The sequence below is a fragment of the Lissotriton helveticus genome, chromosome 3_1, assembly GCF_964261635.1.
Source record: "Lissotriton helveticus chromosome 3_1, aLisHel1.1, whole genome shotgun sequence".
Taxonomy (NCBI): Eukaryota; Metazoa; Chordata; class Amphibia; order Caudata; family Salamandridae; genus Lissotriton; species Lissotriton helveticus.
The window spans coordinates 501882342-501900523 of record NC_136061.1 but is presented as its reverse complement, the minus strand read 5'-3'; the positions used below and the strand labels follow the sequence as shown (position 1 = coordinate 501900523).

The following is an 18182-nucleotide window of genomic DNA, read 5'->3' as shown; positions in this document are numbered from 1 at the left end:
AATACCCCAGGGACAGGAATGTGCCTGTAATGAATATGACTCGTTATTTCGCATACAATTACTTCGCAGCATTTACTACGGAGTTTTTAATGTCAGGGCCTCCCTTGGTAATGGAAAACACTTCTTCAGAACTCTTCCTCACTGCAGTGCAGACTTTACAAAATCAGATGGACGTCTGCGCGCATGGAAATACCAAACAATTGTGCAGTGAGTATGCAATTAAAGTGTTAATGAATGCCTGAATTTTGTAGTTTTGAAGCGTACCTGTTGAGGCTAGTAGCACGAGGTTTGCCATCTGCAAGAACTAATCTAGGGCACTCACGTCTATCTAACTTGCTCTCTATAAACTTTGCAATTTATTTCCTGCACATTTTTATGTAGGTCGGCTCAACTCTAAGTTGGAGTCTGGGCACTTTGCAACTAAAAACAACGTTGGAGCACAATTAAAGAGAAGCAACATTGAACAAGTATCTGTTACAATTAACCAGGTGTCATAAGGAATTACAACGGTAGAACCGATGGGGCAGACGGGACCAAAATTGAAGAGTTTAGATGGAAGTTATAAAAACTGAAAATTAGGGGATAGGTTAGGAAGGTAGGTTGGATAGAGGAAAGAAGATAATCGGTAATGCTCTTTGTGGCGGATACTCTTCCTAATTGCAGATACATCAGAATATTCCTTGGAATATTACTAAGCACAAGACTACATCAGGAAACCTATCTTCAGAAAAGGGCTCACATACTGCTTGGTGACAAGGTGTGGCTCTGTGCGCCCTAGAAGTAATGAAGAGGTGTCACATATAGTTTCCACTCTGTGACTACATCAGTTTTGTGTTTTCTCCTTTTCCAAACCCTCAGAGCAGAGAGTGAATAGTTGGTGGTACCAGTGTGCAGAATACTAATTCGGGCAGTTTTAGATTTTAAAAAGAGCCAACTCAACAATACAGGGAGGCAGGAGGACAGTGACGAATATGCGGTTAGATACAATATTCCCAAGGAGCATTATCAAAGGTAAGTAACTTATTCTTCTGAAGGATACGCCCAACTGCACATCCCATACACTAGAATAGATACCAAAGCAGTACTGCACCAGGTTGGAGGGGCTGTGGAGAGTTGTAGAGCCATAAAGTGCTGCACAATTAAGTGTACAAAGTGCCCCTTCCACTAGGCCTAGCTGTCAAGGAAGTAGTGCTTTGTGAACGTCTTCACTGATGCCCACATCACAGCCTGGTAGATATCAAGGATAGTCACTCCATAAGCCAACGCTGTGGCAGCAGCCATAGCCCTGGTAGGATGGGATCACAGACAATCAATGGGCTTCTTCTTGGCCAATGCATAGCAGATCTTGATGCAGAGGGCTATCCTCCCCAACAGGTTCCTCATCTGCACAGCCTTTCTTTTCTTCACCCCAAAGAACCCCACAAAAAGCAGCTCATCAGCATGGTGTTCAATAAATGTAAAAGCTGAAAACCCTTTTGAGGGTCAGCCGATCGAGCATCTCCTCCTCTTTCAAGGAGTGAGCAGCAGCAAAGAACGGTGGGAGGGTGATCGATTGGCCAACATGGAAGGGAGCCATGGCTTTTGACCAGAACACTGCCTGAGTACTCAGCACCAACATGTAGGGAAAAAAGTGGTCAATTCGGATGCACTGAAAGTGTCAGAAGGTCACTCATGCAACAAGCTGATATACGTGTAATAAGGAAGGTATTCTTTAAAGTCAGGAGATGTACCAAGCAGATATGCATTGGCTCAAAGGGCATACACAAATAGAAGAATCATATTGAGGTCCCACAAACTGCTTCGGAGGGAACTACTGTGTCAAACCCTTCATAAAAATGTATCACAACAGGTAATTTAAATGAGGAGAGTTGGTCCCATAAACGTATAAAGGACCCAAGGACAGACGAATAACGTTTGATGGATGGTGCCCTCTGGCTTGGCCAAAGATAAAACAAATAGAAGGACATTCAACAGCTTTGATTGTAAGGGATCAGTCTTGAGAGTGCAATACTAGGCCACAGATCTGTTCCAGCGGCCATCACAGATAGATTTTGTGGAAGGGCGCCTGGAGGAAAGGGTGATATTCACCTGTGAGGCTGCAGATCAAATGTAGTAATTTGCTGCAGCTCAGTCTCCACGTATGTAGGTTTTGATTGGGCAGATATGGAAGGAGGGCCATGCCTTGTTGCTGCAACAAAAGATCTACACAAAGTGGCAGCCTTATCAAAGGACAGATGCTCATGCCCAGAAGCGCCAGGTACCACACTCACCTGGTCCAACCCAGAGCAACTAAGATGGCTTGGGCCCAGTCATTCTTGATCATTTTCAGAACTTTGGAAAGAGAGGCACAGTTGAAAAGGTGTACGTACAGTAATCTGTGTTCCATTCTAGGAGGAACGTATCTCCTATTGAGTGCTTTTGCAGAAACTCAAAACATAACAAAACGTTTGACACTGCGTGTTCTCAACAGTGGTGAACAGATCTGGATAGGGTACTCCACACTGTTGCAAGATGCCTCTGGATGTTGCCGCAACTCATTGTCTCACAGACACCACCTGCCCCTGAGTGTCTATTCTCACATTCAGGGGCTTTGCCATGTGGTTCCCAACCAGGGAAACGCCCTGGCACTCTAATCCACACCAGAGGCACAGAGCCTCCTGGCACAGGACCCAGAACTCCACTATGCCCTGAGAGTTGCAGTACCACATGATGGTGTTGTCTGGGAGAAACTTCACCAGCATCCTTTTGATGGATGGCAGGAAGGCTATTAAACTCAGATGAATGAAATGCAATTCCTAAAGACTAAAATGAAGTCCACCTTCTGAATGAGATCAGAATCTCCAAGCCCCTTAGACGATATCCCCGTCCCAGAATGGACACTCCAGTCACTACAGTCAGATGTGGATTGGCCTGCTTTAAGATCAATAGCAGATGAACTGCCAGCACTGCAGATCAAGATCCTTCTCTTCCGAGATCAGGATGATTTCAGTCAGCTTTCCTTGATGTATGCCACACTGGAACTCCAGTTTCCATTGCAGAGCCCTCATGTACCACCTGGTGTAGCTCATAAGGAAGATACAAGAGACTAAGAGGCCATAAAGCCTCACAGATGCCATCACTATGACCCAGGACCAAGGATAAAATTTCAGAATCATTGTCAAATGTCCAGGAATCGTGGTGGAGGGAAGCCTGAAAATGCAAGACGGCTAAAATGAATGAAAGCCTCTGTAAAGGAGTCAGACCTGACTTTGTTGGTTCATAGTGAAACCCACCAATGTCCAGAGGTTCACCATCATCTGGAGGTGGTCTACAATTGACTGTGGCAAGACTATCTTCAACTGCGAGTCATTGAGGTAGGAGAAGACTGGTATCCCTGATCTCTGAAGTTGGGCTGAGACGACCGTCGTCACTTTTTTGAACAATCGATGCGTCTGACCTACACTGAACAGCAAATAACTTCTGTGGCACTGCAGGACAGGTATATGAAAATAGGTGTCTTGGAAGTCCAAGAATATGCACTCACCCACACCACACAGCCCGGATATAGGCCAGCCAGAGCATTTAGAATTTTTCTTCTGCAGGAGGAATTCAGAGGTTCATGGTCCAAAAGAGACCAAAGACCTCTCTTATCCTTAGGGACAAGAAAACAGCTAAAGTAACAACCTCCTATTTCTGAGTCTCATACCACATTCATAGCACCCTGTAGAGTAACAATTGCAACTCTTGTAGTAGAGTGGGCAGGTACTAGTCTGATATTTTCACGGATTGGAAGGTAAATATTTGGCATTGATTTTGCACCAGGAGAAGAATAATGGGAGGATAGACTTCCCAGCTGGCCTGTGTGCTGGAACTACGTCCATGGCCCCAAAAGGAATAGGGTCACTGGTTGGTGAGACTGTTCCTCCCTATATGCCAGACCCCTGGAATAGCCTCTGCACTTTTCAAACTGTTTGGCTGGGGTCGATAGACCCAAACAATGCTTAGTAGACCTAATTTCCTTAAAGAGCTACAACGCTGAGTCTGCCTTCTCACTGAAATTGTGTAACCCATTTAAGGGCGTTTCGACCAGGGAGGCCTGTACTTCTGGAACACATCCATGCATGTTGACAAAGCACGACACTGGTGCTGACTGACTGCCCTTCCCTAGGCAATCAGTCATAACCACTCAGGCACAGATAACATATATGTCAGTGTCTTATCCATCGTGAATTGTCTGAGGCAAAGAGGCCTAGAGGTCTTCCAGGACAGCCAGCAAGATCTCCCTGGCGATGTTCTACAAGGCATTTGTATAGTAACTCATTATGCAGACAGCATTTATAGAATCCATTGGCAGACTAGTGGAGGAAATAACATGCTTGCCAAAACCCCAAATCCAATTGGACTCCCTCTCTAAAGGAATGCTGGGGATTTTTTGGGGGATTCATCTCACTGGTTGAGGCTTGAACCACAAGGCTCTCTGGAGTAGGAGGTTTCTCAGGAGCTGATCTGATATCTCGTCACCTGCCTATTTACATTCACATCTCAGAGTATCCCTTGCTCTGAGTAAAGGCTACAAATGTAATGGAGACTCTGTTTGTACATCCTTGTAGAGGCATCAGGTCAAAGCCAGGATGTACTACAGCAGATTGTGAATTTTTGATCACACTGTGATATTGGCTGAGATTGAGCTGAAGTCAGTTCGGTGTCCGATATTGGTACTGGATCCTCTTAAGTCAGTGGGTTCAGTGCAGACATCAAAGTGTATGTGGGTGGTGCAGAGGTAGGAGCGGGAATGAAAGTCCGTACCATTGTTAGTACAGTGCCCATAAGAGTCCGGAGGAGTTAGGTGACACAGAGGATTAATCCACCACCAATAACTTGACAGGGGGTACCTACTGTTCCTTGGGGCCTCAAGGCTGGCCAGAAGGAGCCGGAAGCACACCAACAATCTGCAGCATGGCTTCCTTGACAGCTTCAATCATCTGCAGTGTTGCAGATGGCCTGGGAAACCCAGGCGCACTGAGATCAGTTCTGGAGCCAGCAAATGTCTGACATCCCCACGCCTTCTCTTTATGCTATGAATGGCAGGATGGAGGAGAGTCCTGATTCAATTTTTTTTGTGCTTGAACTTCTTTTGATTTGACTTACTGGAGGACTTCAACCACAAAGTTGACTGTTTGCAATAACAGGACAATCTGCATCTTCGAGTGGTAGAGCGACTTACTTGAAGCGTGTAACTGTATGTGTTCTTTGCCTCTTGTCCCAGTATCATCTTCAGGTACATGAGTACACATTTATCACAATACTTCAGGTTTTAGCCGGAGCCCAGCCCAGACATCAATGACACGGCATGGTTCGAAACTTCTCATTTTGGGTGTGGACATCAATTCCTAGCACAATGGAATTTATATTAGAAGTAACCAGAATATCAATATTATTTGGAGTGGAGCTCCAGATCGGCATACAAATACACGGAAAGAAAGAAGTGACATCACCACACACATGTGATGCTTATATGTAGCTCTGCTTCATCACTACTGGAGTGGTACAGAGCTAATGCCGAGCCACACAGTGCCACCTGGCAGCGTGTGGTAGCTCTGCTGAAGAAAAGTTTCTGAATCCAGTCTGCAGCCTAGGAGTATTCTAAGGTGAGGAATCCATGGTTAGAAGTATCTATCAGAACAAGAAAATGACAAAACAAGAGATAAAGATTTTTGGCGCGCTCTGTTCCTGAGCCAACTATATTTCAGTCATTTCCCATTATTCCTTGTTATCAATGAAGAAAAAAGTTTTCTTGGCTACTGGATGTCACTCTGTGTAGAAACCTCACTATTTTCTGTTAAAACTTAGTATTCAGAAAACAGCACTCAATGTGGAACTTTAATCCACTTTGCTAAAACTGAGTATTTAGCCCCACTTGCTGTGACTTTAACTGTGTGAAATAAAAATATTGAATACTTACATTAATATCCATGTAAAATGCTAATTAAATTAAGTAACCTTAAACCCAACAACTTGTAATTAACAGAAACTAAGTTCAGTTATAGCTGCGCCCAGCCATTCAGTACTTTTAATTTACCAATGCAGACCAGGTTATTTTTTCTACTGGACATATCCAAAACCTAGCCATTTTCAATTCTTTTCTTGCAATAAATCATTTCAGTGCTTCTTATAAGAAAGTATACATATGGTCACACTGGAGCACCTTGTGTCCTTCCAGGCTTGGGCTTTCAAGTAGCAAGTTTGTACATTCTGGTTCCTTTCAACTGAAACAATTGGACTAAGACATCCAAACCGAATTATTTGCAAAAATGAAAACCCAGGCCTGGAAATGGTGCGACCCAGAGAGAGAGAATTTTCGAAACACTTCAAAGACACCACCCAAGCCAACAGGTTTAAATAGCAACGTTAATCACACGGACTTGATGCTTGACACAAAAAGAAAACAAAATGAAGTGAAGATATTTGTCACAGTCCTTAGTGCAATAACTGCGCAATCCTTGTACATTTCATTATTACTTTAAAGGACATATTTTCAAACTCATTAAAAATCCAGATGAAGACAAGCAACGCTGTCACCAAAAAGTGCTTTTCTGAAAAAAAAACGTTAAACTTCAAATTTGTAGAATGCAAAATGAAACTACACTCGAGTTCCAACAATCAACCCATTGCTAAATTACTGGCTCAGCACTGCTGAAGAACAGTTTGTGCTGACAAAGCTTACTGCCTCCTCATTCCTCCCTACACACATTCATTTAACCATAGCCGGACACTTAATCTGTCTTAAGCACGTTTTAATAAAATCATTTTTAGAATCCAGAAAGAAAAATGTACTGTGCCTGAACAAAGGCGCAGAATAATGTGATGTTGGACTAACAAAATAAGCCATTTAGTCAAGGAATCCCAAAACACCGAGTAAACAAAATGGATGTAAACGTGTAACACTAAGAAAAACTAAATTCTAATGTATCAAAGTGAAAAGAAATGCTATAATTCACCATGAAAAGGCAAAACATGTTTTAAACATAAATGTAACATTTTCTCCCATGAAAAGTGCAAACTATTGACCAAAATAACCTCTTCAGTAACCCATAACTCTTACAGAAAAAAAGCATTTCTATATCACAGCTCTTGGTAAAAATGTTTTAAAAAGCATAAAAGGAGGCACCGACGGCAAATGTACAGACAACACATAAGTAAACTCATCTCAGAATGGATCATGTTACATGGGATTGAATTTATGGTTCTGGTCCATGGGCTTCAGCAATGTATCTCTGAACTTCACCGAAATTATGAGACCTTATTATATTATGAATGAAGTAATTGTTTTGAGCTTTTATCACTTTCCTAATTTCCCTTTTTTATTTTAACTAGGATTACAACTCTAAAAAATAATCTGCTTCAATTGCCATTTTTTTATTACACATTTTTATTAGTATATTAGGCATTTCGTTTTGTACAAAATTCACACAATTGAATTTAAATGCTTTAAAAAAAACTATTTATCAAATAAATAATGCTGACATCAAAGCATCAGTATGCAACTATCTCGCTCTTTAGATGATGTGCATGATTCCCCCCAAAAATACATGTATTTGAGCTATAATCCATCTCAAATACACTTACCTCAAAAATTTCAAAGCCATATATGTCCAACACACCCATGACCTTCTTCCGCACTTTGCTTTGTGCCTTTAAAACAAGTAGATGTATATTAGTTTTCTGTGTAACGGTGGCTGTGCAGAGCTGCAAACTAAAGAGCATAATTCAACAGTTCACAATAACAATTTGTTTTGCCAGTATAAGCAGGTCATGGCACCAGTACCTCTAAGAAGGAACTACTAGGGAAAGATATAGGGTAATTGCGCCTGTGGTCACCAGTAAATCCAAGATGGACTAAAGGACGAAGGCAGGATTCCTCCTATGGTTTCCAGTACATCCAATCTGGACTAAAGGGTGGGGAAAACATCTGCTTCCAAGTGCACCTACAGTGAAGCTAATGACAAGTGAAGAAATGTTCCTGCGCTCATTTGTGGTCTCTCACTCTCATACCTGCCAACACTTTCTAAGAGCAAAGTGGTAGATTTTAAAAAAATAATCGGGAGAATATACTTTTCCCGTTGACTTAAATTGAGGCCTGAATCTGGCCTATTGTCTATTGAGAAAGTGCAGGCATAGAGCAAGACAAAAATGTTGTGCACTACCCTTCAGGAGCAGGTTCCTGGCACCGCATACTCTGTCACATAAGACTAGTCCCTGTCGGAGAAGCCCATCAAGTAATCGGGCTTTTGCATGCAGGAATCAAGGAATCAGGAGGCAGGAGACAAGCCTTGAAATCCGTAGTCTCCCGTCTGAATCGGAGGGGGGGGGGGATTGATATTCTTTTAGCAAGTCTACGGATCAGTTAAACAATTCTAAAATATTTTCTGTTATTATTGTAGAAAAGCAAATGGTGCCCAAATACAAGCCAACCATAATTGGGTAAAAAACACATTAGTGATAAAGAATATTCTCTGAGAATAACCTGCTGCAACAACACAGAAAACAATGGAGGGCTCCATCTTTGGCTGCAGACCCTCCTACGAATGCACTAAAATAAGCTTGAAAGAATCCATTAAATCCTTTTTCACATGAGTCACTAATCATTCAGACTAACCATAGGTCTATTTTAAAACCTTTTAAAAACGTTAAATCTTCAGGGACGCACCTTAATGCTTTCATTGATTCGGTTCACCAGCCAAGAAAAGAGTCTACTATACATGTTCTTTGCCAGGGCATCGCGGGCATAAAAAGCCTATTGAAACAATGAAAAAGTAACTTAAAAGTGGTCATGTCACCACGAACAGTCAATTGTTTGAGTAAAATACAAAAAAGGTAACCATTCAGAGAACACAAATATGAAAAAACTACATTGAAAGACACTTTAACTTTGTGTTCTCAGAAATGAAGCGGTCTGGTAGAACAGATACGTGAGTGGCAAAAGATAACAAGCATTTACAATGCAATGGTTTTGCCTTTGATAAAGTTAGAGCTATTGGCATTGTAAATGTCAACATTTTCACCTATGTTTTTTTTTGTAAAACATAAACAAATGGCTTTGTCGTTTACTAGTAAATAGCTTTATGGTTACGAAATGTGAGACCTATTGCATTTGCACTTATACACACATAGGTATATGTACACAGAGCTATACACACACACAGAGCTCCTCCTCTACACACATTGACAGGCTTTGTATACACAGCTACATACACACACAGCTACAGACATGCACAGTTATACAGACAGACACAGTTACACAAACACACACACAGTATTATACAGCACCGTGCCCTGCCATGAGTCACCTGTGCGCCAGACGCCTGTCGCCATTTTCTCCAGGGGCCTGTTGCCGTGAGCTACGCGCGCCATCGCATCTCCAGCACGCTATACCTATGTGAAGGCAATGCACATTTTGCTCCGAATGCATTTATTTTATTTATAAGCACTCTATTGGGGCCCCCTGCAGCACATCGCCAGGGGAATGCGACAAGAAGGCGTGGCTGCAGAGGACATGCAAGGGATTTGCATAGCCCGAGGGGTACTTAAATGCATATGTTTAGCCTTCCCTCCATGACCTTTCTTTGAACACACTAATCGAAATGTCAGTGCAGGGTTTAGGTAAACAGCGTGTGACGTAGATCTGAAAACAACCCGCGGCGGATCTCTCGGCAGCCTGTGCCGTACTTCCATGTTTACCCAAAGTGTCATTCTTCAGTCAGTAAAGGAATACATTTCTGAATGGCCCCTTAGTAACGGGAGTCTGTAGGCAGAGGCGGGCCAAGATCACACAACGCGCCCAGTGTCTGCGCAGGGACTTAAACACACAAGTCGGTGCAAACTAACACAGTGCCTTCAGTGCCTTGGCCTCTAAGCACGGGGTGCATGTCAATTCATCACATTTGAGCCACATTTTGGGTCATCGCCTTTTGAAAGTAATTTTGTGGCACATTTTAGAACAAACATGGATACTATGAGGCAAAAAACTTAAATGAGGCGGAGATTAAAAAGATGTGCTGAGAAAACAATGCAGAAGGGAGTGTTCTGGAGCATCCAGGGCTGCTCCTAAAATCGTTTTAGGTCAATTTACATCAATTTTTGAACCACATAGAGCTTTATTCGTTATTTTGTTTTGTTGCAAATGGGGACGTCCGATTTGTATAAGATTACACGGTGAAATCGCAAATCAGGGGAGCGGGCATGACTAGGATTCCAGTACTGTGCATATACTGGACGTCCTGTGAACTGACTAAAAATGCAGGAGCCCCAGATTGTAATTCTAGCTTTCCAAATCGACTACACTGTGTGATCCTAGGCAAATCATTATCTCATTTTGTTTCAGTTGAAACTGGTGAAACGGATATTTTACTTATCTGCCTGGAATGTGTAAAAATACCCCTCGCGTGGAAACAGAGAAGCTGCAGATGTGGGGTAAAGGTCAGGGAACGTACGTTTTCCATTAACCAACATCGGAGTGTGCGTGGTGGACACTGTTAAATAAGAGACGAGGTAAAAGACGGCACTTTGACGCACGTTGTCGGCAGTGTCCCAAATGAATCGTCAGTGTTCCCATGTACGCCCCTCCCCCTCCCCATCACACCTCCCCCCCCGCCCCCCCGAGGCACACACAAGCATCTGCAGTCTAACGGGAGATATATAGATTTTAAGCAGTTACATCCATGCAGGGCTTTAAGTGGGATGAAAAAATCAGGGGGAGGGGGGTCTCTCAAAGGGACGTGGCCGATGTCATGAAGGGCGTGGCTTATAAATATGTAAGCTAACAATCTTTGCTTAACATTAAGAACTGCTAGTGCTTTCTTCTTTTTCTCATCTTTCTTACTCTTCTCTTTATTTCCTTTTCTCTTTTCCTCTTTTCTTTCATGAACATTTTCTAAAATGCATTTTTACTTAGTATAATTATATTTAAAAGGATGCTTCTGTTTTTTGTTTCTTATACATCTATCAGGCTCTTACGCTTTCTGTTTATTTCGATCTTTGTAATGATGTTTTACTTAGTTTTTTCTTCTCAATAAAGCATTTTAAACGTAAAAAAAAGAACTGCCAGTGCTCAGACCCGGCCCACTTAAAGCCCTGCATCTAGGTCAGAAGTGTTATCAAGGTGAATGGGGGGATCTGAATGAGTTGAGGCAGACCTGAGCAACAGATCCCAGCACACACACTATGCATAGACTAGGGAGACCCCAGGGAGCCGAGGCAGACCCGTGGCACCCGGATCCCAGCGCACACACTGGTGGAGAGCCCATTGCGTCTGGGCAGAACGGGACACCTCGACCCCTGACGCCCACCCCCTCATACAGACTACACACACACTAGGCGCACACAGAATGGGCAGATCCCCTGGCGTCCGGGCAGAGCCGGGACACCTCGAACCCTAGCAGCCTGACACGCGGGATGTGCACTACTCACATAGGTGTCCAGGAGGCGGGCCAGGTGGGCGCGCATGTTCCGTGCGTGCTGGATGGCTCGCTGGCACAGCTCCCGGCGGCTGGCGGTAGGCGTCTGTCCAGCGGAGGCCGAGGCCGAGGCCATGCTGCCCTTCGCCCCGGCGGCACCGGGCTCCCTGGGCACTCTGGAGGGGGAGAGAGCCGGCCGGCGCATTCCTGCGCTCTTTATAGCGGGGGCGCGCACTGCCTGCCCGCCGCAGCCCTCCCCCCGCACTGTGGATTCCCGCATCTGACGAGAGAGCTGACCTGGGATTAATAGAGGCGGCTCTGGCTGCGGCGCCGGCCGGGGCCTGACAGACGGGTCCCCAGTGTGTCTGTGAGGCCCCCAGGAGCACACGCCCTGTGCGTGTGAGCGCTGGGCTCGTACGGTGTGACCCTGACAGGCAGGCACAGTGCGTGTGTATGTGACACAGCCAGGCTCAAGGAGTGCATGCGTCTGACAGACGGGTCCCGAGTGTGTCTGTGACTCCCCCAGGAGCACACGCTGTGTGAGCGCCGGGATCAGGCAGGCATAGTAGTGCGCGTGTAAGTGACAGCCGGGCTCACCCAATGTGTGCGTGACAGACAGGACCAGCGTGTGCCTGACGGGCACAGAGCGCACGCCATTGGCATGCGTGAATACATAACACAGCCATGCTCAATGTGTCTGACAGACGTACAGATTGTGGTCTGCCTATGTCCTGTGAGTGATAGAGCGCACGCCCACCGCTGCATGACGTGGCCAAAAGGGAAAAATTGTCGGGAACGCCCCCGAATCTGGTCCGGCCTTGACGGACAGATCCGGCTCCCAATGGCTAGCCTCCATTTATGGAGCTAGCCAATGGGAGGAGGGCGCGAGGAGGGGGCGGATACCCGACTCCACAGAGGAAAACATTAGATTTTGCTGGCGCATGCGTACTTCGTACGCATTGCCGAGGCAAAACCCAAAAAGGTATCCTATTGAAGGAGCAAAAGATCACAGTAGAACATAGTCAAGAAAAGTAAAAGTAAATTAGCTCAAACTGGAGTACTGGGAGTTCTTGTGTGCCAGCAAGAGCTCTTTGGAATCCAGGGGGACAAAGAAGACTTAGACACCACAATTGAAGGTAATGACGAAACAGAGTGCATAGGGGAATTCTAAAAATCCTTTTTATAGTAGTGGAGGCATCCGGTGAGGGCAGGTCCTAGAAAATTGCAAGGCACGGTAGAGGTGTAGGGCCCCTTAATGCAGATTTGCATATATGTAGCATACCAGTGCATGGGATGAATACTAATTACTGGTCTATTTTACCACATCTGTAGCAGTGAGTAGTGTGGTCAGTGTTCATAAGCCAGCTGTAAGACAGCTCGCATCCAAGCTACTTTGTGGGGAAACGAAGGAGCTATTGGAGTTATTTTCTAGTAAATGTGCCTTTGAATGATCAATACTTTTCCACTCATCTATGCTATTTGCTACATTAATTTGTACCCTGGCTGTGGTGTTTGATACTATCAATGTGCATTGTAATCTACCAAGCCAGTATTACATTACACCAGTTTAGGGCAAGCCTAGGCAGCGCATGTGCTGTCGCTCGACCTGGTGCAGCTCTCTCTCTGGGCTTTCACCACGCACTTTCCTTTCATTGGTTCCTAGGCCTGGCTTTCAAAACTCTCTTGGTTCGGTATGTAAATGCTTAACTTTCTCCCACTTTCTGGCTTTTCAGATACCGTCCTGCAAACTGGCCCTGTAACAGGCATCATTTCAGGAGCGGCCATACATAGTGTCCGCGCAGTCTTTTTCCTCTGCTAATTTTCTTAGTTTCCTGCTGCTTCTGTTCGGAGCTCTGCTCCAAACGCCACTTGTTCATGTTACCATTGCACTTGCTCCCTCCCATTGTCTGAAAGAACTGGGCAAAATACAGAGGATGGGCTTTTTCTTCATGTCAGGAGGAAACTCTCATAGAAACCAGATTGAAAGTGCTGGACTCGTGCCCTATCCCTTCTTACCTATCATTGCTCAAACCAAGAAGGGGTGCATGCTCGTCTACAACATCTGAGTCAATAGCCATTCAGTTGATTACCTCGTTGTGCCAACCAGCTGGCCACCATGCTGTTTTGTACCATATTACCAGCCCGGGAAGAGCCTCAAAAGACCAGACCACCATTAGTACTGACAAACCTTGCTACAATAAGGAAGTTAATATTGTCATCCCCACAACCTGACCCTACCTGAGAAAAGCAAGTCAAAGCGTACGTGTCTGACAGGGCACTTCTCTCTCCTTCGCTTCACTTATCTTCAACATGAAAGAAAAGCGTGATTTGGAAGAAATCTACTGGTTGTAATTTCACGTTCCCCTGCAGGAAAGCTCACTGCTGCAGTCCTTTCCTAGGAGTTCATCTTTCAACAATAGAACACAACTCTAAACTATTTTCGCCTACAGCACCAGTTAACAATCCTTTCTCTCGAAGATGTGCTCATAGTGCATTGTTTCATATGGGCTGTTCTTAAGTATTTTGTATTTAATTTTTGATTACGTTAAAACCAAGGCACAAACTAGAGCACACTCTGAGAATCAGCATCTCAGATGCTAGGAGAGCTTTCTGGCTGGATGTCACATTTTGAAAAAGAATTAGCCACTGAATAGGTGACAATTAACAGAGGCAACACTTTTTTTGGACTATTACCCAGCTGCTTGCGTAGAAAAAAATAGAACTTTATATAAAACAATTGTCCTTATGTCTATTTTAGCCCTGTTATGCCCCTAATTACTGACATAATTATAGCATAAAGCGCTATATTAAAACAAGCATTTGCAATGTTATAGGTCTCTCATTTGAGCGATTAGCATTGTAAATAACAATGCCTTTTATTTATGTTTGAAAACCTACAAGCGGTGCGCAAACACGCGCTCTGTACTTATAGTCCCCGATTACGAGATGCAAGGCAAGGTTGGCAGTAAAAGAGGCGCAGTAACTTCCAACCTTGCTTCTCAGAAGCAAATACTAAAAGTACAAAGTGTGTGTTTATACACGGCTAGCTGGTTGTCGAAACACAAATAAAAGGCATTGTCATGTACAATGCCAATAGCTCAAACTCTCCAAATGCAAGACCTATTGCATTGCAAATGCTTGTATTAGTGTGGGTCCTGTGTCTACACTCGAACGATTGCCTGAAGTCGGCAAGGAAGGGAGGGATGAAGAGAGGGAGTGAGGACCAACACATAGCGAGGAGAGCTGCTCATGGTAGAACGTCAGGGCGCTAAATTTCTGGAACACGCTTCACTTCCTCTTGCTCTCCTGTACCTTGTGTACCTTTGTACATCAACCACATTAATGCCATTTCGAAAAAGCTTTTTGCATGAGTAGCAAGATCAATCTGCAGATGAAGTGCGTACAAAAAAAATGTAGGTGGCAATTTATAGAAACGCTTCTCTTATTGTAAATACCACATAAAGGTATCCAAGACATTAAATATGCTAAAAAGCAGGTTCATTAAGGGGAATAACAAACTCATCTTCGCAACAAACATACATTTCAGGTAGGAGATATTTTTCTTTTACAGACTGCATAGAAAAAAGTGCAAATTGCATTCATGGAAGTGAATGGTGTAAATAATTGTGCCCACATGGCCACCTGCAATGACACACAGGGTTTAAAAACGGAATCCAGGCAATAACTGCAAACTGCAAACGTCATTGCCAAACAATTTCTCTCCTAATCCTTTACAGGTCGTACCTGAGCAACGTTTAGGGTCGTGGAGACTTTCTCTTGCTTCGCCTCCACTGTTCGGAAGCTGAAGGCTCTCTCCAGCGCGGACTGATCGATGCCAGTCAACTCACAGATTTCTTTCAGTTCTGTTGGCAGTGGAGAGAGGGGGGTGGTGCGGAGATTAACACTGCATTATATTAGTGAACAATAAATCAAATATATATATTTATAAACGAAGATAAAATATTATTTTAGGTCTAAGCTTAGCTGTTTAAAAAAAAACTATTTCACATTTGCAGGTGACGAACTAATTTAAAAACAAAAATACTTTAATGAAACATTTTTGTTGCGGGCAAAGCTGTGTAAATATAACTAAAGCAACATTTATTCAAGGGTATCACTACGCAGGCCCACATCTGCTCAAGTTTAGTGTTACAAAGTTAACTATGAAAGAAAGAAATTAGCAACCACCTTATAAGAGGGATGATTGCGCACTGGGTAAAGTGAAAGGATTCATATGAAAAGGTGGAAATATTGGCAGATAAGGCTATCAAAGTTTATTTGCGGGGCCGGTAAAAACATTACTACATAAAGAAAAATAAAAGGAAGCTGTATTCACACATTTCCACACAAAAACTATAAGCCAGACAAGTAGGTACCATTGGTGCAGCAAGCACAGTGGCCCCGGGGCCAGGGCCTTGAGGGGCCCATTGAACCCTAATGGTTGCTGTATTTTACTATCCTGATGGCAGTCAGAGTTCATTTCCTTGCTTGCACCAGGGCAACTTTCATCATTACCACGCCACTGCTATGTGCACCTTACTTAAATAAAATGTGGGCAGCAGACACTGCCAACACCTGGTTTAAGTCTTCATTCACCGAAGGATGTGCGAAAGATACAGTCCATGCCATGGTTACTCACACATCCGTTAGCATGTTATCAAATAAACACAAGCTGCGAGTATCGGTCATCAAGCTGCACACCTTCTTCCATGCCATTTCTTCTTCCACCCAGAATGATCAGTGTCACCTCATTCTCTCTCATCACTTCCCTTTCACACACTCTTAAAGTCACACTACCCTTGTCCTTTCAGATTTTCCCAAGCTTGCAGCCTTATCATTCCGACACTCTCAGACATGTTGAAATAACTCACTTCAATCGGACAACGCAAAGCTTAGTTCACATCCCCGCTCAGGACAACCTTGTTCTCGAGTGGTTCTGTGCATGCTTAGGTCAGTTTATGATGGGACCCTAGGCAGGTGGCCTTGACAACATCTTTACAGCGCTCTGTTCACTATATCGTTAATAGAGTTAGCAAGTCAATGCAGAAGAGGTAGGTACAACTCTGGATGTTTGCAGGGAGCAGGCTGACTGCAGACCTTCTGGGCCGGAACCTTGGGAAGGATACCAAGACTGTGGGACAATGGTAGGAGTCTTGCTCAAGGCAGGCCGGGAGCTTAGTGGGGAAGGCGCTGCAGGATATTCAGGGCATGGAAGACATAGAGTATATTGTGCATGCCGCATGCATAGTGTGGTGCAATCTGGATGCGAGGGGGATCCTAATGCAGTACTCCGATACAGACTCAACCATGAGACAAATACTTGGTGAACAGATTGACTGAGAGGTTTCTGCCAACATCAAAGATTATGACCTCATTTTATACCTCTGGCTCGGAGGCCATGGCTTTTCCCAGTGTTCTGGGTAACAAAAGAAAACTGCAATTCCTCAATTGTGTACCATCAAGACTGAATACAGAAGAAAGCATGCTTCAAGCAATGGCAACATTTGTCCTGGCTTCGACGTTTATTCGGCTCCCGGATTCATTTTCCATCCAAGTACAGATCTGAGTGCCATCAGTGTACATTTCAATTCATGTCTGTTGGCAACGAGACCCTGTGCGCCAAGTGCATAGAAGCTAACTTAGTTGAACAGAAAGCATACCCAAAGAAAAACATACAGCCTACATCAAAGATACATAAATAAATGAGAATGCATTGGCTGTCCATTGAAGAATGGCCTCCTCCACTTTAGAGCGGTCACCAAGACATTGTTACACTTCGAGTTCAAAAGAGCACTGGCAAAGCCAGTAGGTGTTGCCTACGTGATACATATTGGCTTTCTCAATGTCTTTCAGCCATATTGTACAGCAGCGTGTCTGAAAAGGTAGGGAAACAAGCATTGGAAATGCAATAGGTCTCGCAGCATTAGAGTTAGTGCTTTTAGAATTGTTTATGGGTTTTTTTTTTAAATCTTTAGCATTTTTGTTTCCTGTAGGCAATGCTAAAGAATTACAAAGAAAAAAAGCCATAAACAAATCTAAAAGCTCTAACTCAAACGCAGGAACATTAACTAATTCTCCCACAGTCACAGTATACAGAAAGCCTGTGCGGTTTCCTTTTAGTATAATGACTCCACCTTCTGAGTTGTTTTCTGTGAGTAATGTTGAGAGGTCCCCTCTGAGGTCGTTACGGATAATAACGGCAGCTTTCGGCCCTGCGTGTTGCCTTCCCTGGACACTTAAGTAGCTGGCTATGAGATTGTTGGTAACCGAGCAAATGAAAGGCGTTTGTGCACAGCCCTCGGAGTTGTCACAAACACACCTCTCCTCCCCCCAGCCTACCTCTCCCGACACCACACCCCCTCACACCACCGTGTTGATATGCAGGTAGAGGAGAGAAGCACTGAAGTGAAGCTTTCCAAACTGGGCAAACTGGTTTTGACGGTCCCGGGACAGTGTCAGAGTGGGTAAAAGAGGAACAAGATGTGGCGTGGTGCAGCCTTGCTTCTGCAAGATTAAAAGAAGTCGCACAGGCAATGACTCGTAACGTTTTTGTCACGAAATGAACTAAACAAAATAGAAAATACATCTCAGTCGCTAGATTTAAAACACGGACTTCATGCAAGTATTTATTTATTTGATCGTTTTTTATAGCGCAAACTTGACGGGTATCAGAGCGCTTTATAAATTTGCAGAGAGCAGCACAGTGATAGAAACAAAGTCATATATGAAGAAGAAAAATACAGGATATAG

The 18182-nt window shown here is 44.0% G+C and overlaps 1 protein-coding gene across 5 annotated transcripts in view; it reads right to left on the bottom strand.

Moving 5' to 3' along the window:
• Window positions 1–18182, bottom strand: part of MYO1B (myosin IB) — a 911317-nt gene that overhangs the window by 405928 nt on the left and 487207 nt on the right. For all 5 annotated transcript variants that reach the window (XM_078680402.1, XM_078680405.1, XM_078680404.1 and 2 more), the window contains exons 11-13: window positions 15177–15295; window positions 8687–8773; window positions 7606–7671 (exon numbers count right to left, since the gene is read on the bottom strand). In XM_078680402.1, coding sequence (XP_078536528.1) covers window positions 7606–7671; window positions 8687–8773; window positions 15177–15295 — 272 coding nt within the window. The remainder of the gene's footprint in view (window positions 1–7605; window positions 7672–8686; window positions 8774–15176; window positions 15296–18182) is intronic.